Here is a 26,838-nt window from a genome sequence, read left to right on the forward strand (position 1 = left end):
TTAAACTTGTTTCCTACGGCCACTTCAACGAAATTTCAGTCAACTTAACATAATTGAAGTCTTTTTATTTTTGTTCCAGATACCATGTAGATTCGGATATCGGAGAATCAGAGGTTTTAGACGAATTGCCATATTTTTTGTTTGATTTTTTTCTTGGTAGGATGGGAGGCGGTGATATTTCGATGCATGGGAGGTAAGATTTTTAAATGTTAAAACTGTATTACAGTCTGTGGTGCAATTAGGGAAGGAGTGACCTGACTTCGCTCCCCCTCAACATACTTCGCCCACTCTCGTATTATACGTGGTGCGACTTTTTTGGCGATATTTTATGACAATGTTGGTTAATTTCCTAAAATACGATTACATGTAATTCATATTTAACACAAGGATTAAGTTTGTCATGGGGCCGTAGCGCCCAGCCCTCTAGCCTGTCCTGGCCGCGGCGCTCGGTCCCCTAGCCGCAGCGCTTGGCCCCCTAGCCTGTCCAAGCCGCTGCGCTCGGCTCAGAAAGTGTCTTAACCTAACCTGACCCCAAATATATACTAATTTTGTTGATAATTGACAAAATTAAAGTCCTGTCCTGGCTGCAGCGCTCGGCCCCCCTAGCTTGTCCTAGCCGTAATGCTCGGCCCAGAAAGTGTCTTAATCTTACCTAACCCTAAATATATACTAATTTTGTTGAAAATTGTTGAAGGCCTCGGCCCAGAAATTGTCCTAACTTAACCTAACCCTGAAATAATAACTAATACATAATATTTTTGTTGTTGAAAATGTTTGAAATCATGTACAAAATTGATAGGTGGGGGAGGGGGTTAGAATGTACGTAATGGAACTTTTTCAGGAATCTCTCCAGGCAGGCAGGGGGGGGGGGGGCATTGTATATTTTTATATCATATCCGTGTGGCCCAGCACCTGTTGGGGGCTGAAATAATCTAAAAAAAAAATTACCGTCTGCATCTAGAAATATTTTTGGCCAGATTGGTTCAACTGATTTATTTATTGGACTTAAACAAACAGACTAGCCAAATATAAATATATCAATATATATAAAGTTGTAATCTCTGTTTGTTTGTTTGTTCGATCATAACTCGTGAACCCATTGACTGATTTGCTTTAAATTTAGATTCGGGATCCATGGTTCTCTCAGTCTGGCTTAAAAATACTGAATTGAGTTGGTTGAATTTAATAGAAAAAGTTGGGTTTGCTTGCATAGCTAGTATATATATATATATAATATATATTTTATACATATAGAGGTGTGCGTAACGAATTTAAAACTTTCTATTTTTAGATCGTTTGTAGTTTCTCTGGTTATCTTTATAATCTCTGTATCAGCAACTTCCAACGGGGCAAAACAAGGTACTTAAAATTTAAAGAAAAAAGTACTCTTTAATAATATTTTGGTCAACAATTTGATATCGGTTTCATAGTTGAGCCATCAGACTACACAGACTTCTTATCTCCTTTCACATGGTGGGCTATGTAGGCCTAAGTTGACCCGGCACGACATGCTACGTTTTTACGATAGGTTTTTAGAGTGCCATCTTACGGCCACTTGTTGAACATAATACCCATTCAGGGGTTAAGTTTTACAACTGTTACAGAAACACTCCAATTTTAAACATGATACATTACATTTATGAATTCAGTCTATTTTTGAAGATTTTGTGTTTCGTATTCAAAGGATCCTTAAATATCCCTGAATACAGATGTTTGCTGATTGGTCGTGTACAATAGAACATGATGTGGGAAAAAACGCAAAATCATAGGTTTTAAACGATCTCTGTAACTCTCTTATGTCTGGTCGAGCCAGTTAACACATATTTTGCTTTTACATTCAGTATATACATGGTGCATAAACGTCCACGGCATAGGGATATAAAATTTCAACTTCAAGGGGGCAACGATTTTTGAATGTCGGGGGGGGGGGGGGAAAGAAATGAAAAATTAAACATACAAAAGTATTCTTATCCTTGTTGATACTTTTCACCCAAAAATTATTTTCAATAATTTTTTTTCCAAGAATACCTAACATCATGGGAAAAAAAAAAACATTTTCAAAAGGGGCGGGGGGCGGGCGTTAATAATTTTTTCAAAAAATAAACCCATGCCACAGGAACTTAAACCTGCAGTAGTAAGATATAGTTACCTAGTTTAACTACCTGTCTCTATTCATAAATTTACAACTCTAAAAATTGGTTAATAAGAGTTACATATAATTTTCAGATTTAAAGATGCAATTTGTTCATGATGGAATTGTGGTTGAATATTTTCTTGCAAATACTTGCATCTATCACCAAGACAAAGGATAATTTCCCAATTAGGATCATAAACAGAAAAAAAATCATTACTTTTTCTCGGCTTCAAATATCTTTATCGTTTTGTCTTGTTTTGCATAATAATGCATCCTGTTGAGGTAAATTAAGGAAGGAAGCTGATAAGCATATCTCGGGTGAGGCCTGGGGCCAAACATGTTGTCACAATCTTTTAATATTTTGTTATTTTTAATTAATCCGGATGGAGGTGAGAGGTGTGGGATAATTCGAATATTGGCTAAATTTTCATCCCCCACCCCCGGCAAAATTTTTTCTCTGGATTTTTGGACATTTTTATGTAATTTTTGAATCCATTCTTAAAATTTGTTTAAAGAAGTTAAAAATTTCAAAGCTGCCCTTCTCCCAAGTGGCAACCAGGCGCGCTAATAGAGGGTGGGGGGCCAGCCCCCTTAGCCTTATTAAGGGGGGTATGCCCCCCCCTAAAAGAAGGCTTGCCCCCCCCTATGCCCCCTGTAGGAGGGGCCAATAAGTCCTCAACGTGGGTCCATATAGTTCCATAATAAGCTAATTTTCTGGATTTTTTAAATTAAAAAAATTCCCCCCAAAATATCCTGAATTGGTATTGCGCTAAATATTTGGTTACGCGTGAAATATTTGCCCTTTGCCCTCCCCCCTTCCTGAATGTCTAGTTGCGCGCATGGCTAGAATTATTCTTAGTCAGAAAATGGATCAACGTTTACCGATGTGAATCGGACATGTCACTCCATAATTGGAGCTTGTTTATATAATTACGATTTTTATTAAATGCGTATTTTTTAACCTCAAACTTTTGCAAATTAACTAATACTATAAATCTGGTGGCTCAATAAAATAAATTAAATTGTTACAATATAACGACTTAGAGATTTATTTATGTAAATTTTTATAGTTTATGAATTTTGAGGAAGAAAAATGAAACATAAAGTTTCAAGCAGCGAAATTAATCAAGATTTTAATTAAAAAAAAATACCATCATTGCCTGCTCATATATATTTGACTCTTCCATTACCTCATTCCTAATTAGAATAAAGTTAGTTTTCTTTTATATTGCATAATATAAAATAACAAATTTTCAATCAAAAATTCAAATTCAATAATCGTCGGGTTCAAATTTTTGTGGCAACTCGCATGACCCCAAGAAATGTTTAAGGATTAAAGATAAGAAAATTTACCCAGATAAAAATATGACATTTATTACGTTAAAAAGTGCTCCAACTTAAACATATAAATCCGCGACTTACGATAAAAAAAATAGCATCAAAGTTATAATAGAAATTGAAACAATATTTACTTTCGAGACATTTTTGATTCTTCCAATTTGGTTTACTCAACTTTTGTACAAGATGCAATTAGATATGACCGGCAGAACTGGCGCAGTTAAGATACTATGAGGCCTCTGTAATCGTAAAATGCATAGATTCTCTTAATTTCTGCAGTTCTTGAATAGTATCGATACATTAAACAATTAAATCTGAAGAATATTCAATTTTTGTTTGATATGATATTTTTAGTGTGAGGACTTATTGTTAAACTAAATTGCAAATTTCGATTTTTCAACTTTTAAAAATTTTATGTTTTAATACGGGTTCCTTATGTTAGTTTTTAAGTGGGTTTTACGTTAATTTAACTTATGTTATCAAACAAATGAACCATGCGGGAAACATGGGGGGAGGAACTTGAGCTATTTTACCAAATATTTTGAGGGGTTGGGGGGGAGGGGGGTCTGGACCCTCATACTTTAAATGACTAATTCTGCAAAATAATGTTCAAAAATATGTCCTTAATATCGAGGTTAATGTTGTTACCCATCTTCCTTTCCATAGGGAAATCCCAGGCTAATGGTAAGATAAAAGCATAAAGACAAAATTATGAATTGTAAAGGCAGGAAAAAGTCGGATTTCCGAGTATTTTAGATTTAAAACGTCTAATCAACTTTAAAGGGAGTGACCTGCTATGTAAGGTAGTTGAACTGAGGACGCAGCGTCGTGGAAAACTTCTTTAGGATTCATTTGAGACATATTTTACTTTTTAAAAGTCTGTAAATCCTGAGTTTGAGCGCAAATTCGACGTTCAAAACTCCTGATTTGGGGGTGGATACGCTTTCAGAATTAGTTTTAAGTGGCAGAACTGATAGTGAAAATATCTAAAAAATACTTAATAAACCCCCTTTCCCTTTCCCAGGAAAAAAACAGAATAATGAAAACAACAAAGATTAAGGCACCTTGAAACCTTGTCAACCTGTTCTGATCTACGGCAGTAGTTAGGTTCGGAGACGAAGGGGGACTGTGTGTGTGTATATGGTGTATTAAGTGCTATATCGATTGAACTATAAGCTCAATAAACTAACGTTCAATTATCTTTTTTTTTATTTTACGATAAGAGCTCTTAAATTTGCTCAGGGTCAGGATTCATGAATCGCTAAATTGCAAATCAGGGTGGACTTCGTCACTTCTTGCCCACCCCTACAGGGGGGGGGCAAGACTTCATAAGTGAGGGGCATGCCCCCCCTTAATCGGGCTAGGGGGGGCCTGGCCCCCCCCACTTGCGCGCCTGTGCACATACAGACGAAATGCCTCAGGCAATGGTTATTTTCCTTATAAATACAATTTTGCGGAGGATTCGGATCTATTGGATTCGCAACATTTTGACTCCGGAACTGCAAAAATTTGCAGATTCGCGGATCTCGATCCCAAGGGGGAAAATTATCAACGTAACCTGTGAAAAACATCTTACTTGAAAGAAAAAAAATTATAATCTCTAAATGGTTCATCAAGGTTAGCATAAAAAAGCGAATAAAAGGAATATTTCTTAAAAATTTATTCATTTCAAAAATACATAAATTATTATTATTATTATTATTAAAGGACAACCCATCATTCAATGAAATAGGGGTCGGCGCTCCTAACCGTCGAAACAACGTATCCACGGGGTTTACACCCTAGGGAGAAGACTTATTCTAGGCGATCTGCCCAGGACAGCTCCAGTTTGGAGACTCTCCAATTAGAAAATGTATAAAAAACGTTTCTCACTTGATCTGTATCAATTCATCTAAGGCCGGAATATTTTTACAATTAATAGCGTTATACAACACTAATCCGTTTCTTTTTTGTTCAATGGATTAAGTTAATTCCGTAGAAACCTCTTTATAAGGGTCGGAGATTCAACCAAGATGAGCTAATTTGATTACATGCACTGATCAGAAGTCGGGATTATAAAAGCATAGAAACGGACAGATTTGTTTTTTTCATTGAAAAGTATCATGTTGTGAATATCGAGTTAAGTCGTTGTAGCGTAGCGTATATCCAAACCAAAAGTTTCGATTTTTATAAACTTATCTGTACCTAGATGTGTGGGTGGCTGTTTCGAACCATTTAGAAGGACCGGAAACAGATCTAACAGTTCCCAGCGCTAACTTTCTCACTGGGATCCATGGCTACCGGAAACAAGATGGCGGGGGGATCGTCTTCCTTGCGACGGATGTTGGAAAGAATGGCGCGGCATTGTTCAAGATTGAGGATGAGAATATAACCAAACTTTACGAAGGTATTAAACCGGCTAGGCATTGTATTATGACATTTTTTTTAGTCTACAAATATTATATTTTTTTATTTTCCAGATATTTCTGCTACTTATTTTGAAAGTGTTGTATACTCTCCTAAATCCCGTAGTATTTACCTCACTTCACCCTCCACCCACTCAATTATCAGGTGAAATTTTCAGTTTACAATAAAATGCCGATTTATTTCAAAAATAATTTCAGCAAGTTTTTAATAAAAATGCCAATTAATTAATAATTTCTGCAAGATTTTAAAAAAATGCCAATTTTTTCCTAAATAATTTCTGCATAATTTAAAAAAAATGCTAATTAATTAAAAAAAATAATTTCTGCAAGTTTTCCAAAAAAAAGTATACCCTGAAGAAGACATAAATGTTTACATAATTGTTTTTAGCAACAATACATAGTACATAAATACTAAGGGTAAATAACTATTTTGGGGAATATCACGTTCAGAGAATCTAATGAAAAAATAACCAGTTTTAAATTAGTTTTCTATGCATTTATTTATCTAAACCTCGTAATGTCATTTAAAATTGTAGATTATATATATATTATATATATTTGTAGAAAACTGTGTATTCGTCAAAAACTTAAATTAAAATTAAAGTTCTTTTGAATAATTTGTCATTTTGAATTTTTTAAAGGGTATGTTGGTTTAATTTCAAGTAACCCTTCCTTTTTTAAGTGGGTTGTTCCAGTCACAATGTAGCGGTTAACAGGGGCATACGAGAGCATTTGTGTTTGGGGGGGGGGGGGCACAAACAATTTTTTATGCCCTTCTTTAAAACTCATTTAAAAAAAAATATTGATACCTACGGTATCAATAATGTACACTATTCGATCATATACACACTTCCATATAACAAGTGTTAATAAATTATTTATGTAATTTTCGGAAGTGGACTCATCAGACACTTTCTCTTAATACAGTGGTGTAAGCTATGGGTGAAAAACAGAGATGGAAACGTTTCTTAAAAAATATCCATTTTTTCATAGAAACGATACATATTGTATAATTATAAATAATAATATCAAAGATATATTTACACTGAAGGCAGTATTTATTAAAGCTTGTTTAATGAAACTTTTTCATTTAAAGGCAAAAGTGAGATTTTAAAGTATTTTTATATGGGTGCCCCCCCTCCTTCGTACGCTCCTGGCCGTTAAAAGCTCTGTCTGATCAAGTATGAGTTAGATATCAATGTTTATGACTTATAAAACTGATTATTTTCAATTGAGGTTTCTCTAAAAAAGTGACTTGTACAGATGAGCTACGGGATAATGCATATGTAAGGAAAATCAGAAATTAAATCTTTTCAAACTAGAGCAACGACTTTTTCTTCCACATTATTAATCAGATACATGCTTCAAGGGTACCGTCGTTGTGAAAAAGACATGCCCAACGACAGTCCCCCTTTATTTGTTAGTTCAGGATTGATGAGAGGGGTGAGAGCAGTGTAGTTTACCAAGATCAAGAAAAGAAACCATCAGGACTAGCTATAGACTACTGTACCAAGTAAGTCAGTGAAATGCTAAGTTCTTGTTGGGGNATATCAACACCCTTTGGTGAAAGGCATTAGAAACAGAATTGAGCCTTTGCCACAAACTCTGGTTGTCTATGTCTAATCCCATATCTTTGCCACAAACTCTGGTTGTCTAATCCCATATCTTTGCCACAAACTCTGGTTGTCTAAACCAAATATCTTTGCGACCAAATGGCGTTGACCTTAAATATGTCGAAACTATGAATTCTGTTGGATTAAATAATTTAAGTTTGAAATATCAAAGGTTTATGACATTGGGTTGCAAAGATTTAGGGATTAGAAAATCAGAGTTTGTTGCCAAGACTCAATTCCTTTTTTGGTATTTTACCCCATTTAGCAAATACACCATGAGAGAGAATAAAACATACAAACATCTGGATAAATTTTTTTCTTGGTCAGTGGGGGGGGGGATTGATTAAAATCATATATTTTCTCTGATTCAGCGATTAAAACCCCTTAGAAAAACATACTTGCGAATATTGAACGCAGCCTCATGCAAATCTGTCCCTTTGGTAAAAGTAAATTCAACCTATATGAAGCATAAAGTCTGACCGCGTCAACCTTGTTGCACCCTCTAGTCCTATCCATAGAGCTAGGTACAGGTTCCTTCTACCCTTATTATTATTACAGTACAAATTAGGACCGGAAAGGTTGACCCGGCTAGGAAATTCAAATGTACTACGGCTGCCCGTGGCCTGAAACCCAATAAGCCTCTTACCGTACTGTACAGTGTACACTATACATCCCTGATTTGTAATTTTGCACATTGCACAACAAGGTATTTTTGCGGGTTTTTGTCCTGAATTCTAATGCATTTTTTTATTGCATAAAGATGGGAATAAGATATTTAGTTTGTTATTTAAAAGATTGGAAATCTTTCTGCCAATTGTCTTTTCGTTGATCTAAAAAAGGTTGTTAACCAAAATGTAAATGGATATTGGCTTCATATTACACACAAGTTTGATGGAATCATCTCATATTTAGATAGCATCTTGAAAATATCATGTTCGACATCTTTTTCGATTTTTGAATTCTTACATTGACAATTTATTTGTAATGGGGCCTCCAGGGTATATGCCAAATACTGCGTACTTTCCTTGCATAATTGAGGTTATTTATTTCTGCCTAAATCTAACTTTAGGCGAAAAGTTGCATAATTTATCTGCAATCTGATTGCAATCATGTCATTTGGCAATGATTGCCGCAAGAGTTTTTAGATTTGGTTATTTATCAGTTTTAAATTCTTTTCAACTGTTTGAATTTAAAAAAATGTTAATCTTTAACAGAACATGTTTTTGCTTTGATTATCACCAAAAATGTTTAAATCGTCTGATTTTCTTGAGATGATGGGGAAATAAAAAAAATCAATTAATTTATAAGTTTGAAATTCACATGGTTCTGTAATGAACATGGTTCTATAATCAACATGGTTTTATAATCAACAACCAATGCAACAAAGCTTTAACTATTATTGAACTTTTTTATTCAATGTCATCCCAAAGCATTAGGCCCGTAACATAACAATAGTTTATAAAAGTGCTTATATCCTTTGTTGCCCGTTACACAAAACATTTTGGGAAATGTTTTCAATTTTCAGTTAATTTTTATTCCAGCAGATTTATCACTTAAATCTCGCCTTACAATTCCTACAATCCCTTAATTAATTTTCAGTTTTTAGTAAACACTCCCTTTAAATAACTCTGTTAGGGAATAATTCCTTTAATTAATTTTCTTTTTTCTGAACAATCCCTTTAAATAATTCTGTATAAGGGAACGATCCCTTTAAATAATTCTGTTTCAGTGCAATCCCTTTAAATAATTCTTGTTAGTGAACAATTCCCTTTAGATAATTCTGTTTTAGTGAACATACCCTTTAAAAATTTTTCTGATTTAGTGAATAATCCATTTAAACAGTTCTGTTTTAGTGAACGATCCTTTTAAATAATTCTGTTTTAGTGAACGATCCCTTTAAATAATTCTGTTTTAGTGTAATCCCTTTAAATAATTCTGTTTTAGTGAACGATCCCTTTAAATAACTCTGTTTTAGCACCATATTCTGGAGTAACACACAACGTGGTTCAGCAACCTTAGAGGCGTGGTCTGAGAGTGTTAAAGTGGGTGGAGCCGATTATTCTAAAATAGAATCAAGGTAGGATTTTGACTAATCCCAGCAAACAGAACTCGTCTAGAATACTAGTTAAAGATTTGTTAAGAAAAAGTCGACTTGTAAGTCGTAAAAAGTATTTCATCACAGTTTTGAACTAGTCACAAACTTGGAACAAAAAGTCATAAAAGTCAAGTTTTTCATCTAAGTTTTAAACTTGGAACAAAGTCGAATTTTTCTCGACTAAAAAGTCATCTTGAAAAATCTCGTCCATAAATGATATAAAATCTCAGATGAAAGTCGATGTCTGAAACGACTATTTACACGTTAAAGTCTACAAGTGGGAGTAAAAAGTTGAGGTAAAGACTTTTGTTTGTTCTCTCAAATGATTTTTTACAACTTGAAATAATTAAATCATGCTCTTGTTTGATTTCTTAAGCAAGAAGTTTTTTATTCGAATTTTAAACGCTTTTTGTGAAATAATGTAGATTGGGATCATTATCATTGTTATAATTAATCAACATCCACATTAAACCTTCTTCGGTGCTCTAACCTTCAACCTGAACTTCTGTATAATCAGACTAGACTGCATGAATGAGGTTTCATATTTAAAGCTGACTTAACATATTTCAATTGATTTTATCAGCATTTGTTTGCAGTATTTATTTAATTATTACATAAGTTTCAAAACACTTATAAAATGTTTAAAGAAAGAAAACGACATCAGGGCGCTTCGCTAAACTTTCATAGCATTTAATTTTCATTTTTGGCTTAATGATCTAAAGACAATCTATATATAAATTTGGCTTGTCTGTCTGTTTGTTTGTTTGTCTGTTTGTATCCAATAAACGTCAAAACGACTGAACCGATCGGGCCCAAATTTTGTGTGGGACATCACGTGACCACAGGGAAGGTTTATGAATGATCAAAATTTCAAATATTTGTCTCCATCAAAATTCGATCTTCATTAAATTTTTGAAAATTTTGAAAATCCGCGAAATTTTTTGTGAAAATCCGCAAATTATTTTTGTTTTGTTTTACGATGTACACAAAGAGAACATGTTCACAATTAATTTAGAAGAGGCTAGTAAGGATAAATTTTGTATTATTTTGATAGGTTTTAAAATTGTATTTTTTTGTGTAGGAGGGGGAGTTGATTCTGAGAATAGTGAACATGTGTAAATGGAGAAATGGGAAAATCGTCAAGAAAACATTTAATTGGTATAAGAAGACAAACGCCAGAAGTTTTCAATTTGATATATTCAAACGCAATGTTTGGCGCTACGACATTGCTTTATTGGCTCTGGCGTCATTCACTCGTTTGACCATTTGCTATAAAACCCTTATTGACCACGACGTTTGCTCTATCACGTTATTTGCTCAATTTACAATTTGCTCCATGTCTAGAGTGTTGATATCTGGGAACCTGACCCGACCCCGAGGAGTAGCTGTGGATTACGAGGCCGGTCATCTTTACTGGACAGATGAGGTAAATGGTCTTGTTCTTGGTGGTGTAAACCATTTTCATAGTGCTGAGGATCCAAATGATTTTGATGCGGATCGGGATCCTGGATTCCCACTGGAAAATAAATGGATCCGATCCAGGTCATTTCTATTTCTTTAAGATCTACTGATTTTTTAACAAAAAAAAATAAAAGCCTTTTTTCCTCTTTTTTTGCTTATTTTTATACTTAAGTTTAACCAGAGAAAAGGAAATTTTTGATAATCTCTCTTTATTCAACAGTTCAGACTTGAGTTAAAAGCAAAAGAGTTTTTTCTCAGTTTTTTTTGTTGATATTTTGACACGTGGATCCTGATCCGTGAATCAACATATTATTGAAGATCCGGCTGATCCAGGAAGCGCTGATTTTTTACCAGTACTCAAATTCTGATGAAGTCAAGAAGTTGCAAGGGGGCAGTTTTATAAATGAACAATGTGACAATAATATATCTGGAATGAGAGAAACATTTTTTTGTTATTAATTTATATGATTCCTTAGGTGTGGGAGTTTTGAATTTAAGCTCTGAAAGTCTAATAGGTCCAGAGGAGATAAAAAATATCGGAGCTGTTGGAGTTGCCAGATACTACATAGCTATACTCCGACCGCGGAGATATGGAAGACTTGACTTCATATCCTGTTCCTTAGTCATTAAATTAGTGTACAGGCAAAATAAGCACTGGCTCCCACCATTTTTGTCTCGGATATTACTGTCAAGTAATTTACTTTAAATAATTGTCTAATAAATGGAATATGTACTTTTTTTCTAGGCAAGAAACAAGTTCTCAATCTGGAGATCTAATCTGAATGGAAGTGGGCGTGTTCTAGTTGTCGAGGGACTGGGTGGAGAACCCTTTTCTCTTGGTGTCAGTGAGACCTGGATAAGCTGGTCAGACTGGGCTAAACGTTCCACCTGGAGAATTCATAAACATGCAGATCACAGGTTTTAATATTCCTAATCATGCTGATGATCTTACTTTTTAAATCAATTAGTTCTAGTTTTGATTGAAAAATACGATTCATTAAGACACGACTTAAACAATCTTTCCAAAAAACAATTTAAATAGTCCAAACTGCAATCAACGTATCTTGAACTTTAGGAAAATGTGGAATTATGTTTTGTTTTAGAAAAGTGTTATTTTATTATAATTTAAGTTATAACTTTTAAATGTTGATAACTTTTTATATATCTTTTTTTAGTGCGGAGCTTGTTAAAGCGTACGGTCTGTCCAAACCTAGTGGAATTGTTTATGTTCCAAACCAAATAAAATGTGATCGCGATGCCGCAACAACACTGCCTTTCTATGCCGAGTCGTCTTCCACTGAGATTCCTGAGCTTGAATATCAGACTGAGGTTTCTGTTCACCCAGCATATATGGATTCATACTCCATTCAAGCCAGTCAAGCTAATGGGTCCAATATGTAAGTATTTCATAGAATATGGTAAGCCTAAAATTAGCCCTTTTATTGTAAGCAGTATTTTGCTTAGAATTCCCAAACATAATTTTTATAAGCAGTATTTTGCTTAGAATTCCCAAACATAATTTGTATAAGCAGTATTTTGCTTAGAACTTCAACTCCCAAACATAATTTTTATATCAGTATTTTGCTTAGAATTCCCAAACATAATTTTTATAAGCAGCATTTTGCTTAGAACTCCCAACCATAATTTTTATAATCAGTATTTTGCTTAGAATTCCCAAACATAATTTTTATTAGCAGTATTTTGCTTAGAACTCCCAAACATAATTTTTATAAGCAGTATTTTGCTTAGAACTCTTAAACATAATTTTTATAATCAGTATTTTGCTTAGAACTCCCAAACATAATTTTTATAATCAGTATTTTGCTTAGAATTCCCAAACATAAATTGTTTAAGTACAGTGAATCCCAGATAAATGAATACAAGAGTTTTTATAATGTCGTATTACATATTCAAGATCAAATGCCGCGGAAAAATTAGTTGAATATTAATAAATCAATTGCATTCATATTTCAGGGCTATGAATTCACCTTGAATAAAAAATGAAAAGAATTTTCTTTAGAATTATTAAAAAACTTATGACGGTCTATGTATTCATATATCTTGGATTCACTGTAATATTTTGCTTAGAATTCCCAAACATGATTTGTATAAGTAGTATTTTGCTCAGAACTCCCAAAAATAATCTTCTTTCTTTAAAAAACAATCTGTAAATAACGACAAGGTTTTTCGATTTTGACATGACTTTGGATCGATGTTATGAAACCTTTTACAAGATTTACTAAATTTTTTACAAACGAAAATGTTCATTATTTTCGCTTATTTTCATACGAAAATTTTATGAACTTTTCTGAGATTAGGAAGGTTTTAATAATATCTTTAATTAGTTAACGTAGAGATTTGTTTTTTTAAGCATTGTCATGAGAACGAGGCCTCTTATCTTTTTCTTTTGTTTCCATGTTTTTAGCCCATATGTAAAATGTACAATGTGAAAGACTAGATTTAACTTTGTATTGTTGCATTTAAAGTATTTGAGATGATATTGAAAATCCATCTGTTATGATGATTAATATGAAGTTTTTAGGTTCTGCTTAGAAGGAGTACTAGATGAACTAGATGAAAGTCAAGCTTGTCAGTGCAATGAAGGATGGAGAGGGAAATACTGCCAGGCAAAAATACAAATCACATTTATCACAGTTTAGTTGAAAGTCTTGCGGAACAGGTTTTTATAGGAATTAAGAGGTGGCAAGCTCGTACCAGTATTCCCATCTTTATTAAGATTTGAGTGTTGTATCGATAAATAAAATATGATGGTACACACCAGACATAAACAAAAAAATAAAATTAATGTTTTTAAACTTTCATTCTTAAAATAACTACAAAAATAACAAACTTGAAATTATTCTTAGTCGAAATTTTGCCATTACAGAAGAAAGATATAAATAATAAAATATGTCCATTTTAAAATGCTATAGCTCAAGATATTATCAGTTCAATTTTTTTATTCTTAGAATTGATTTGTAATGTTGTTATGAAGGTTTCTGTGTGTGAGAACTACTGCCTCTATGGAGAGTGCGAGGTGGTAGAAGGAAACTCTGTTTGTTTCTGTATACCTGGATACTCCGGAGACAGGGAAACAAAACCCGTTCTGTCTAATCATTTTTAATGTCTTATAATAATAATAATAATGATCTACAAGCCATACATTTTTCCCAACCCCTTGTCTAAAATATTTTCTCTATCATAATCTAGTAGGATCTAGTAAACAAAACATGTATTTATCATAATCTAGTAGAATCTAGTAAACAAAACATGTATTTATATTGTTGAGAAATTTGATTTCTGTTTTTACTTCAAGGAACGTAACGGTTCCCTTATAAGCTTGGTCTGACCAAGAACAAATGAGTTATCCATAATCTTTCTCTTCAAAACATTGTTATTTTTATTTGTGGTTTCTGTATAAAAGTACATTTCTTAATGCAGAAACAATACAGAAAATTGTGAAAATTTAACAACATCACATAATTGACCAGATAAAGGTTTAAAGAGTATTGTTGTGAATCGGACATACAACTCTTCAAATGGAGAGTCATTTGAAATTACGCATACGCTCTAACCTGTCTACTCGCTATAAGTCTATTTTAATATTTAACCGACCCCTGAAATTACGCATACGCTCTACAGTCTACACCTGTCTACTCGCTATAAGTCTATTTAAATATTTAACCGACCCCTGAAATTACGCATACGCTCTACACCTGTCTACTCGCTATAAGTCTATTTAAATATTTAACCGACCCCTGAAAATTCTGTTCTGAAATGACTGGGTTTTGTTAAACTAGGTGTGAGATCTCTCCTGATGTTACCGAAGGATATCTTCCTGTTCATATCATGAATTATCTCATCCTCATCCTTCCAATCCTCGTCACCCTACAGTTAATTGTCATCGTAGTTCTAGCCGCAGCTTTCATCAGGTTTTTATTCCAAATTAATATATTTATTATCAGTTAAAAGCAGAGATACCCTGCGTTGCCCGTACCATTAGTCCTTAGGTTGTACGATTGTCCGTTCCCATCAGTCTTTAGTTTGTGCGGTTGTCCGTGTCCATCAGTCTTTAGTTTGTACGATTGTCTGGCACAATTAGTCCTTAGGTTGTACGATTGTCCGTTCCCATCAGTCTTTAGGTTGTGTGGTTGTGTGGTTGCACATGCCCATCAGTCTTTAGTTTGTACGATTGTCTGGGCCAATAAGTCTTTAGTTTGTACGATTGTCCGTTCCCATCAGTATTTAGGTTGTGTGGTTGCCCATGCCCATTAGTCTTTAGTTTGTACGATTGTCTGGGCCAATAAGTCTTTTGTTTATACGATTGTCCGTTCCCATCAGTCTTTAGGTTGTGTGGTTGCCTCTACCATTAGTCTTTAGTTTGTACGATTGTCCGTTCCCATCGGACATTAGGTTGTGTCGTTGCCCATGCCCATTAGTCTTGTTTGTACAATTGTCGCGCCCATCAGTCTTTAGGTTGTGTGGTTGTACATGCCCATCAGTCTTTAGTTTGTACGCTTGGCTGGGCCAATTAGTCTTTTGTTTATACGATTGTCCGGGCCCATCAGTCTTTAGGTTGTGTGGTTGCCCATGCCCATTAGTCTTTTGTTTGTACAATTGTCTGGGCCCATCAGTCTTCTCGCAATTGTCCGTACCTTTTAGCCTTATTTTATTGTTAGGAAACGACCTCCCGTGTCAAAATCGTTTTCCAGAGGGATAAGCAATCTATCATGTGATACTCAAGAAGACTATCGGAAGTTTTTGTTGAAGTTTTATCTCTCTAAACATTTGCATGCAAAGTGAACTAAAAACCGGGATAATGGTGTTCTAGTCCATAAAATACAGGGGGCGGAAACGTCATGTGTGTGTGTCTGTACCAAAAGTGTGTGTGTAAAGTTTACCGAACCGAAGGCGTGTATTGTCGGTATATAAAGTACAGTCTATGAGAGTACATTTTTTATTGTTAATTGTTTAATTAAAAATAAGTTTAATATACATGTAGTTTATTATTTACTTATTTAAGTCAAAACTATAAAGCCAAATTTTCAAGCAAAGAATATAATTTGATTAAAGTTTACAATAAACTACTCGTTATTCAAGTTTTATTATAATTGACGAAATTGTTCTGCGGTTTCCTTGACTGTAGTCATGTTGTGTGTCTATACCAAAAGAGTGTGTGTAAGGAATACCGAACTCGTCTGCAAAGCAGTGCGACTGGCTTCCTTATGCCAGACCAGCGCCATTTCCTTTCCCAGTATTCCTATTCCCTGACCCTTTCCTTAACTAAAAAATATGGAAGCATGTTTTCTATCCTTTTTAAAGGACTTAAAAACTCGAATTCTTTTTTTGTGGTGGGTAAAGGGGGGGGGGTGTCACCCTGTGTATATTTTTATTTTTATTATTATATCTTATTTTAGGTACAAAAGGCAGCCTAGGATAGTCAGGAAAAGGTTCATATCTGTGACAAAGCCATCAAATTCAAAGCGCAAGGTAAAATTTAATTAATATTTTCGTTTGCAAAAGTAAAATCTAATATATCTAAATACCAACGAGGTTATAGTGTATAGAGTGGTGATGTACGCTAATCCTTTACTAATTTTATAGGCCATAAACTATAGCAAGAGCATACTGCATATTTGTTTATTATAAGTTGATTCTGGCCTAACCTATAGAATATCAATAGTAGTAAATGTACAGTAAATGTACAGTACAGCTAACTGAGCACACCGGTAGAGAACTGTCATCCCCCCTGAGTAGTACTAATACAGGACGACATTTTAAGAAAGATTCTTTTTGTTCCGACATCAATTTAAATAGTTTAAGCCAAGAAAAATAAACCAGGAGTTCTCATATCTTTGTTAATGTGAACATCTTGTACTGTACTGCAGTTTGCGACAGAAATTTCAACAGGTACTATACTCGGACAAAGTTTTGTTTATAATCTTCCCTGAAACTGCAATATACTTTTTGTAAAAACTTAACAAAGTTATAATGTTCCTGTTTTTCGTCCGTGGCTAAACTAATCAATGTTGAAAATCAATCCTTGTTTAAACATGTTTGTAAAAGTGTCCTTTAATTTAGGATCTTAAAGGAAATGTTAACTAAATTGTACGTCTCCCCCCCCCCCATTTTTAGAGTGACCTGTGCGATTCACAATAGCACCTTTCAACCTTGATCTGAGCATCAATGAGAAAGATTTCTTCCGTCTTTGTAGCTTAAATTTGCTATTCTCTCTTAAGGAAAAAACCACAAACAAAATAATCAATTTTAAGATAGAAACACAAGAATAAATCATAATTGAATCAGAAAAAGGGTTTACGGGTATAGTTGTGAACCGGAGTTCTAAATTTGGATTCATTGAAATTTCGTCAACAGTCCCATTAATTTGTTTTCTCCCTGTTCTAGGTTGGCGGAGGTTGTGGCGGAGGAGGTGGCGGAGGAGGTGGAGGATTGCCTACCGAGGATGGTATTCAACTTGATATAGAAAACTGTTGCAACATGACCATGTGTGATACGGTTAGTGTTATATACAAAGGGTTTTCTAATTCTTTGGTTCCATTCCAGAACGGTCACTCAAGACTAGGGTTTCCAATCGGAATTCCATTGCGTGGAATTCCACGCTACTGTGCGGAATTCTGTTGCGTTGCGTTCCTAAAAATAATCTGAAAAATCGTAAATTGAAAAAAAATGATGATTTCTTGGTGTTATGGTATCACTGGCTCATTTACATTTTACATAAAACTGGAAAAGTTATAAAGAAATTTTATATTCTTGATATTTTATTTTAGATTTTGGATTTTCTCATATCAAATTTTCCATATGAAGTGTACGAGACACTTAAACATAGAATGATCATTTTAGGAAAGTAAAGAAAAGAGACAGGAATATAGAATTATGAGGACTGACAAAAAATGTTGGGATTTTTGTGAGTTAACAGTTTCTTGATGATCCATTTGTGAGCCATGAAGAGTCAGAGCTGCCGACCATTAGTAGTGTTGAATTGAATGTAATGTTCTATCCGAACCTGTCCACTTAACTAATGTCTGGTAGCTATTTACTGTTTAGTAATAGTTTGTAGTTAAAAAAGATATCTCGGGTATTGGTAATGTAGTGTTTAACTAATTTCTTTTTTTATTTGCAGCCTTGTTTCGAGCCGTCCAACAGAGCCCCGAAGGATCGGAGTAACAGCGTGTATAGTCCCAAGAAATCCGGTAAATCAGACAAGCAGTCCCTACTAGGGGACGATTTGGGGAATGACGACCTTTACTGAATTCTGACCGTTACCTATTGTTTATGACCGTTATAAAATATTTAGGCAATTATTTCTTTCAAATTTTTATGGAATTTTTTTCAGTGTTGTAGAGAGTCCATATCATATGAATTTTGGATGAATTTTTTTTTGTTTCAGGGGATTGGATATTTTTATATATTCGTTGATAAATGTCATGATAAAAAAAAAGATTGCTCTCCCCCTGTCAATAGTAAACTAGAATAAAAATTATTCTTTTAAACTTTTGTCTCAAATGTCCCAGGAGGATAACAATCTTTGCTCAAACAAATGCTGTTTTAATAATCTGAAAAGAAAATATTTTTATATTATTATCTTCTGAAATCTGAACTATATGTATTAATGTATCTAATGCCAAAAGATCATCAATCGCCAGCTTGGTGTTTGTCGCTATTTTATTTAGATCTTGCCAAAACTATGAAATTATGCGTCAACTAAAATTGATAACTTTTCTAAGAAATCTGAAAAAAACGAAAAAAAAGAGCGCTGATCACAAGACTACCTTGACCTGTTCATTTTACAAATATTTAACATTTCATGTTTTAGTCAAATCAGTTTTTAGTCAAACTCCGTAGTGATACTGCAGGGAAACCAGGATTTAAATGCATAAATATGGGATACGCCTTATTTGATATAAGGTGCTTTATACAACACAACTTTGTTCAGATGGTATTTGCCCGTTTTTTATCTATAAATATCATTAATTTGCCCGTTTTTTTCTCATAAAATATTATTAGTATTCGCGGGGTTTTCTTTTGAAATATTAGTAATGTTTAAGTGCTTATTATTTCTGATGGGATGTTTATTTTTGGATTAAAAGTTAGTTAATAAATATATTTAAATGTTCACATCAATTTCAAATTTCTGTCTAAATTATATCCCTAATTGTATGTAGTTGTTAATATAGATCTTATATAAATTAATGTTTTTTTTCTTAATTGATGGCAAGATATGCTCGTAACAAACGCTAAAAGTTTCACAAAGGATTGATGGGACACTATGTAAAGCTATTTGGTATTGAAGAAAATGGTTTCGTCATTCTAATTTAGGATGCCTTCGAAGTATTTATATCTAAACAATAAAGCTCTTCACTTGTATAGCTGGCCAAACTGGTATTTATATCTATATACTAAAGCTCTTCACTTGTATAGCTGGCCAAACTGGTATTAATATCTATATAATAAAGCTCTTCACTTGTATAGCTGGCCAAACGGCTGGACTAAATTGGCTGACATATCTTTAGATATCCTGGGTATCTAAAATTTAAATACGGGCTTGTTGTATTTATTTTTCCTTTGATATTCATAATGGAAATATTTTTAACGTTTTTCTGGCAGGTTAGATTAGTTCCATTATCGTTTGGTCAATAAATTCTAACAAACTGAAAGCCAGCTGCAAATTCTTACAACGAAAAACAGGGAAGAAAAATGGTCAAAATTTGTACTGTGTGTTGAATGGCATTGGCTTTATTTTTTAAAGAAATTACTTACATTTGCTAAGGTCATTCTGTTGCTCATGATTTTGACTGAAACGCCACTGTTAAACTCGAGCTTGCAAAAAATGAAAAATCGCCTGACGGTTTTATTCTTGACATTTTTAAAACTTTAACATTTTTTATTTGCTTCACTCAAATATCAGATGATATATTAATATGAAGAAAAATTTATTAATTTAGTTAAAAACAAAAATGTGAATAATAACAATACTAAAAATGCAAAATATTAATAGCTGTGTAAAAATTAAATGAACTACGACTTTTAAGTTGAGATGTGAAGCAGGGTCTCCTTCTTAATCTCTCCTTTCAGCACGAAGATGCAGTTTATCTCCCCTAAACAGATTTCAATTTAAAAAATTCTTATCAAATATACATTTAAGCTGAGATTGGACAAAAACTCTATAAACCAAAATATTCAGACTGAAGAAAAAATGGATCTGGAATTTGTACTTTTATGGTCTGGGGAAAAAGTTGAAATCAAAAGCCAATTTTTTGTACTTATTGATGTGTTTACCAAAAAAAATAATTTATTTTCCTCAATTGAGAAAATAATTTTAACTTACCTAACTTTAGAGGGGGGAGGGATTTTGCCCGTTACCCGTGGAAAAAAATTATGAACGATCCCCCTGCCACCCATGAGTGTCCACAAAAAATTTCAGCTCAATCGGTCCAGCCGTTTGGCCGGCTATACGCAACGTATGTGTACACTGTACATAAATAAACAAATGTCTTGTTTTATTATATAGAAGACTAGCTGAAGGGCATTTGCCATTTTATGTTACGCGCACATTTCCCGTATAATTCCAAAACAGAGTCAGGGGGATTGAATTTTGTAGATCCAGAAATTAGTATTTATTTAGGGTTATGTTAGGTTAGGTTAGGTACACCAGATATTATTTTTCTGGATCTACAAAATTCAATCCCACTCTCTTTGTTTTGGAATTTTACGGGGCATGCGCGCGCTAAATAAAATGGCAAATACCTAGCTGAGGGGCCCAGCGTTGCCCATGGAACGCATATATATATACGAATGTCTTGTTTTATTATTTAAGAGAAGATTACGTCTACATTCCCTTTAACTTACACAACAGCTAGTGTTAGCCCTTTGTTTCTGACAGGAAGAGGGTTTGGAGTAGACTCACATACAGATACAGTAAACTGTCTAAATATAATTTATATTTAATTTATTTTCTTCTATATTTAAAGGGGCTGATCAGTACATGTGACTTCAAGTGACCATCCATACAAAGATAGTACACAAAAATTTAAAAGAGTTTGTGAGGTAAAACCAAAGGCGGCATTTTTAAGTTGTGGCTGTCAAAAATTTGATGATTAACTTTCAGATTTGTCTAGACATCAATGTTTTTAATTTTGTTGTGGTTTCTTGTAACTCCAGGAAAGCAGGATTATTGACTATAAATATATCTCCTAACCTTTCCCCTTCCGCCCCACGTAATGTCATCTTTACCAGCCCCCAAAATCCAAACAATCCCTTTATTCCTTGAGCTTTGTGGAGCTCCCAAAATTCCTGGAGCTTTGTGGAGCTCTTTTTATTCCTGGCAGAATACCTGAATACTTCAACTAGAGCCATCTTAGCTTCCATTAGAGCAAACCTTCTCCCAATACAATTCCTTAAATACAATTATACTCGAGAAAATGTTAAAAATGAGTGCCACAACAATTCAACATTGGAATTAAGTGACGACTTTGAGATCGTCTTTGTAAATTATTTTCGATTTACTTTACTGTTAATGAATAACTTTTTCTACTGAGTTTTTGAAAATACGATCGTTTTTTTAATGAAAGAACGATTTTATTGAACGATCACCATCTCACGGATCGAACGATTTAATTGAACGAAAATAGATGAAAAATGAACGATAATTCTGGAAACAAAAGAATTCAATTTTTGAACAACTGAAAAAGACTAACAATGGTCGAACGAATTAAAAAACTGCTGCACGTGCTCATCTTTAGGTTTCGCTGTAACGTTAAATTTACTTTAATTTGACGTGTTGTTTTGATATTGATAACAAGAAAAGATTCGGATTTTTTCCTCTCCACGAATTATTATTGACTAATTTGTGAGCGAGTCGAAAAATTTATAAAAGTTTCAACAAATATCTTGCTAATTATGTAAATCATAAAAATTTGGAATTACGCAACTTTGCTAAAGATTTCTTGTTTTGTTGTTTCGACAACACTCTATAAAGATCGAAACTTTTGTCGTTGTTTTAGCTTTAGATGAAGTCATAAATCAGAGGTAGCATTTTAAGAATTTGAGTCGCGTCTAAACGCGGTTCAAATATAAGATCGACAGGGTTCAAACATGGTTGTTTTCACTTGTATTAATTCGGCCTCAGGAAAGAAAACATTTGAAGTTTGAACCAGGATTAAAATGTAGATCAGAGGAAATCATGATTGAAAATTGTTTACCTAGGGCCATCACCAAAAGGCATATACGTCATCTCTATGATCTTATCTCTAGGTGGGAAATATTTTAAATAAAAAAATAAAAAAAGTGTGTCCTGTTATATTAATTTCAATGTTATACAATGTTAAAACTTAGAAATTAAAAATCCTTAGCAATGATTCTAATTTAAAAACTTATTAATACTTCTTAAAATACAATTTATCCTATTCAGTGGTTCGGAAAAGTTTTGATAAAAATTCTTTAGCAGAAGAAAGTGTAATGCCTAAAATAAAGAAAAAAGGATAAAAAACTAAATAAATCTGTAGAGTGCATTTGAAAAAGTGTTAAAATAATAATTAGCTTTGGATTAAAAAAAAATATTTTTTTTTCCTATTTTCCGTAGAAAATCTTTCTGGATCAAACTTCCAGGGATCCGTCCAAAATCCTAAAATATTAATATTTTTAGTTATTTTCAATAATTTTCATTATTTCGTCTTTCTATTAAAGATTTTTAATAGAAAAAATGAGGAAAATATTCTCCTTTTGTATCTTGAAATATGTTTTCCTTCATCGTCTCTGCATGCTGCATAATTCCGCAAGTCACTTTTTAGAGATACCACAATAAAAAATAATCGATGTCAAGTTGAAAAACTAGCAAGTCTCGTTCATCATGTTCAGACACAGATTTAAGGTATCGTTGTGAATCAGACACAGATTTAAGGTATCCTTGTGAATCAGACACAGATTCAAGGTATAGTTGTGAATCAGACACAGATTCAAGGTATCGTTGTGAATCAGACACAGATTTAAGGTATCGTTGTGAATCATACAAAGATTTAAGGTATCGTTGTGAATCAGGCACAGATTTAAGGTATCGTTGTGAATCAGACACAGATTTAAGGAATCCTTGTGAATCAGACACAGATTTAAGGTATAGTTGTGAATTAGACACAGATTCAAGGTATCGTTGTGAATCAGACGCAGTTTTAAGGTTTCGTGAATCAGACACAGATTCAAGGTATCCTTGTGAATCAGACACAGATTTAAGGTATAGTTGTGAATTAGACACAGATTCAAGGTATCCTTGTGAATCAGACACAGATTTAAGGTATAGTTGTGAATTAGACACAGATTCAAGGTATCGTTGTGAGTCAGACAGAGTTTTAAGGTTTCGTGAATCAGGCACAGATTCGAGGTATCCTTGTGAATCAGGCACAGATTCAAGGTATCGTTGTGAATCAGGCACAGATTTAAGGTATCCTTGTGAGTCAGACGCTATAAACGTAATTGTTTCAACTTGTCAATATATTTTTCTCTTTTTTGACACCTGACATGTTAATAGTTTAATTGAATTTACACTAGATTTATATATTTTTATGGATTCATTCAATATTAGTTAGAATTTTTAGTTTGCTTGATTCGTTGCATAAATTGATTTGGTTTCTCTATATGATATCATTTGATTTATCCTTTCTTTTCATTTGATTTATCCTTTCTTTTCATTTGATTTATCCTTTCTTTTCCTTTGATTTTTTAATCTTTGGTTCTTTGATTCAAATTAACAAAATTTTATAAACATCGGGAATTACACTAAATCCCAGATATATGAATACATAGCAAGAGTGTTGTATAATGTCGTATTCTCAACCTATTTAAGATCAAATGCAGCGGCAAAAAATTAATAGCCCTGAAATATGAATGCAATTGATCTCATTTTTCCGCGGCATTTGATCTTGATATGTAATACGACATTATAAAAACCTCTTGTTGAACTACGTTAAGGAAATCTAAGCTCGTGTGTTTCTATTCAATTTAATTTTTTTCCTTTCATGAAAAAAACTATAAGTAAAATTTACATTGTTAAATTGGCAAAGTTCTAAGATGAAAAAATCTTATTTAACTTATGTTTAACTTTAAAGTTAAAAAACTTTTGCTTTTCTCCGTAGATCGTAGTTAAACTAGGTGTGCTGGATTTTTTCAGTACTTTTTGGCCTTTTCCTTTGAAATTTTTAGTCATTCCTTTGTACTTTTTGACCTGGATGGTGATGGAGAATCCATGTTGCTGCCAGCACTCCTGCTCCCTATACAGTTAGACCCAATTAATAGATGCAGCCAAAGACGACATTGTGTATCCCGGTCCCTTCTTTGATGTATTTAGGGGGCTTAAAATACAGTTCCTTTACTTATGTTCAATTCCAAGAAGATTAAAGGGGTCTGGAGATATGAAAGCCCAGAGGCCGAATTTAAAGAATTTGAGCAGCGGCGTAAATTTAAGCCGCGGCTGAAATATGGTTGGTTCCACTTAAAACCATATTCATTATTTCAAGATTTAAGCCGACGCTCAATTGAAACCGGTTTTTGGCGGATTTTAGACGCGGCTCAAATTCATTAATTTCGGACACCGGTATAAAAAGGTCTAATAAATGAGTTGTATATATATTTAAGTTCAATGTAAAACCAGTATATATGTACAATCGTAATTTTAGAACTCTGAATTCAAAGGAATAAGAAATAGGACTATTTTTTCCAAGGATGTTAATAAAGGGTTAATTACCAATCAGGGGATATTGCCAATTATTGGACTATTTTCTAATCAAGGATTTTTTAATATATTTAAAAATAGGACTATTTTCTGAGCAAAGTTAAAAAGGAGTATTAAACAATCAAGGATATTAAAAAGTGGGATTTTTTTGGTCAAGGATATTAAAAAGTACAGTACTATATGTTTTGATCAAGGATATCAAAATGAAGGACTAGTTTCTAATCAAGGATATATAAAAGAAGGACTACTTTCTGATCAAGGATATTTAAAAGAAGGACTACTTTCTATGGATATTTAAAAGAAGGACTATTTTCAGGGATATTAAAACGTACGATTTTTACCTATCAAGGATATATAAAAGTAGGACTATTTTCTAGTCAAGAATATTAAAAAGAAGGACTATATTGTCTAATGAGGGATATTAAAAAAATGATTGATAAATCCAGGAGTATATACCTGAGGAATGGTTTTCCCACAAATAGTTCTTTCTTGGCTTGCCCATCTACCTTAACATGACAACGTAAATAAATTTTAAAAAATTATAAATTTTTGATAGATATTCGTTGAGAGCTTTCTAAAACAGGGTTATCTGCAATGAATGAGGCTTCAAGTTATTAAGTAGGTTATAAAAGTAATTTTCCCAATATGCCAGTTTTCCAATATGCCAGTTTTCCAATATGCCAGTTTTCCCAATATGCCAGTTTTCCCAATATGCCAGTTTTCCCAATATGCCAGTTTTCCAAATATGCCAGTTTTCAAATTGCATTTCCGTAATTATGGAAACTTATCAAAGGTACAATTTTATTGGGACTCTCTGCACACAGAATTAAAATAAGCAGAAGTTAATTTTCAGATCGTGGATTTTAAAGAGCCTTTTGAGTCCGTATTTTTCCCCGGAAAAAAATGAAGCAATATTTACCTATATGAAGCGGAATTGGGGGATATACGCGCATACTCTCAGATAAAACCATATCCAAGTATTCAAGCTCAGTGACATTGTCGTAGTTTACTCTACACATAATATAAAACTTGTTTCATTTTTAAATTTGATTTTAATTAACGATGTGCAGCCATATTATTTTTTGATCCCCTGAAAGTCTGTATTAAGTTTTGGCTGTTTTTGTTTGTTTGGTAACCCCATCCCTGTAATTTTTCTTTTCATTATTAAAAAAAAATTAAAAATATTATGAAATATTAACTTTATATGAATGCGTCGATCGATGACTATTGTTTGTAATATCTGAATGATTTGTTTGGAATTAAATTGATTATTTACGATCTGAGTTGAATGTTGCAACTTTCCGACTCGTTTTTAACAATTTTCTCCTTACAGACGCAACAGATAAAAGTAAGATTAGTAGCGATCATAAGCGCTTATTTTTCGCGGTACTTCAACACCCCCTTTCATTTTCGCGAATACTCCCTTTGATTGCAGATTAATTGACATAAGTGGCCTCATGGACATTGGGTTGCACTTGCTAAGATGGAATCAGAAATCAGAGTTTGTGGAAAAAACCCAAATTAATGAAGTTGACCAGGGGCGGATATAAGGATTTTGTAGGGGGGGGTAAAAATTTAGAACTTTGCGCGCGAAGCGCGCCGAAATTTTTTTTACCCCCCCCTAGAAATTTTTTTACCCCCCCCTAGAAAAATATCATGATGTATATCAAATTATTGGTTTTAATTGGGTTTGATTTGCATTTTCCACTCATTTCTGGGATTTACAAACTCAATCTAATAAAGGCTTCATTACATACCTTTCAGCTTTCACCTTGTTTTATACCCTTCATTATAGTCATTCATTTTACATTAACTACAAAGATCTGTAAAAAAACTGAATTTACTTTATTTTAACTAACTTTTTATATTAAGTTTGCTGGCAAACATTGACAAAAAAGGCAGTAATATAAAAAATAATAGTTTTACTCTAAGAGGAAAAAGATGTTACTTTTTTAAATCTTTAGAAAAGCTACTCTGCAAAACTTTGAAAAAATATGGTCATTACTCATTGTTAAATTTTCTTGTCGTCAATGTAGTATGTTAAGATCTTAACG

The 26,838-nt window shown here is 33.3% G+C and overlaps 2 protein-coding genes across 6 annotated transcripts in view; one reads left to right on the forward strand and one right to left on the reverse strand.

Annotated features, from left to right (window-relative positions):
* The first annotated feature begins 29 nt into the window (after positions 1–29).
* Positions 30–19,180, forward strand: LOC111703784 (pro-epidermal growth factor). 5 transcript variants are annotated; one of them, XM_023475834.1, is made up of 16 exons: positions 30–193; positions 1,292–1,359; positions 5,661–5,858; positions 5,932–6,022; positions 7,307–7,390; positions 9,466–9,567; positions 10,930–11,011; positions 11,792–11,964; positions 12,222–12,443; positions 13,589–13,673; positions 14,042–14,136; positions 14,847–14,978; positions 16,464–16,536; positions 17,452–17,562; positions 18,188–18,257; positions 18,579–19,180. In XM_023475834.1, the coding sequence occupies exons 1-16, from the start codon at positions 162–164 to the stop codon at positions 18,584–18,586; spliced, it is 1,626 nt and encodes a 541-aa protein (XP_023331602.1). In that variant the 5' UTR covers positions 30–161; the 3' UTR covers positions 18,587–19,180. The 5 variants fall into 5 exon arrangements, with proteins under 5 accessions (XP_023331602.1, XP_023331599.1, XP_023331601.1 ...); XM_023475831.1 differs by lacking the exon at positions 18,579–19,180 and adding an exon at positions 18,455–18,577; XM_023475833.1 differs by lacking the exon at positions 18,579–19,180 and adding an exon at positions 18,401–18,488.
* A 722-nt stretch (positions 19,181–19,902) lies between these two features.
* The window catches only part of LOC111703801 (cytochrome P450 3A19), a 12,461-nt gene continuing 5,525 nt past the window's right edge, over positions 19,903–26,838 (reverse strand). The window contains exons 9-16 of the mRNA XM_023475864.1: positions 25,704–25,795; positions 25,241–25,290; positions 24,278–24,323; positions 22,633–22,687; positions 22,266–22,313; positions 21,398–21,460; positions 20,914–20,991; positions 19,903–20,162 (exon numbers count right to left, since the gene is read on the reverse strand). Of these exons, the coding sequence (XP_023331632.1) occupies positions 20,123–20,162; positions 20,914–20,991; positions 21,398–21,460; positions 22,266–22,313; positions 22,633–22,687; positions 24,278–24,323; positions 25,241–25,290; positions 25,704–25,795 (472 nt within the window). The 3' untranslated portion in view covers positions 19,903–20,122. The remainder of the gene's footprint in view (positions 20,163–20,913; positions 20,992–21,397; positions 21,461–22,265; positions 22,314–22,632; positions 22,688–24,277; positions 24,324–25,240; positions 25,291–25,703; positions 25,796–26,838) is intronic.

This window comes from Eurytemora carolleeae, unplaced genomic scaffold (assembly GCF_000591075.1).
Source record: "Eurytemora carolleeae unplaced genomic scaffold, Eaff_2.0 scaffold114, whole genome shotgun sequence".
Taxonomy (NCBI): domain Eukaryota; kingdom Metazoa; phylum Arthropoda; class Copepoda; order Calanoida; family Temoridae; genus Eurytemora; species Eurytemora carolleeae.

What these genes read in the sequence shown, in the direction of transcription:
- LOC111703784 (XM_023475830.1), top strand. Translation starts at nt 162, where the DNA reads ATGGGAGGCGGTGATATTTCGATGCATGGGAG. An exon ending in TCCACCCACTCAATTATCAG is followed by an intron (nt 6,023 to 7,306) that starts GTGAAATTTTCA and finishes TTGTTAGTTCAG; the next exon opens with GATTGATGAGAGGGGTGAGA. An exon ending in CCTGGATACTCCGGAGACAG is followed by an intron (nt 14,137 to 14,846) that starts GGAAACAAAACC and finishes TTGTTAAACTAG; the next exon opens with GTGTGAGATCTCTCCTGATG.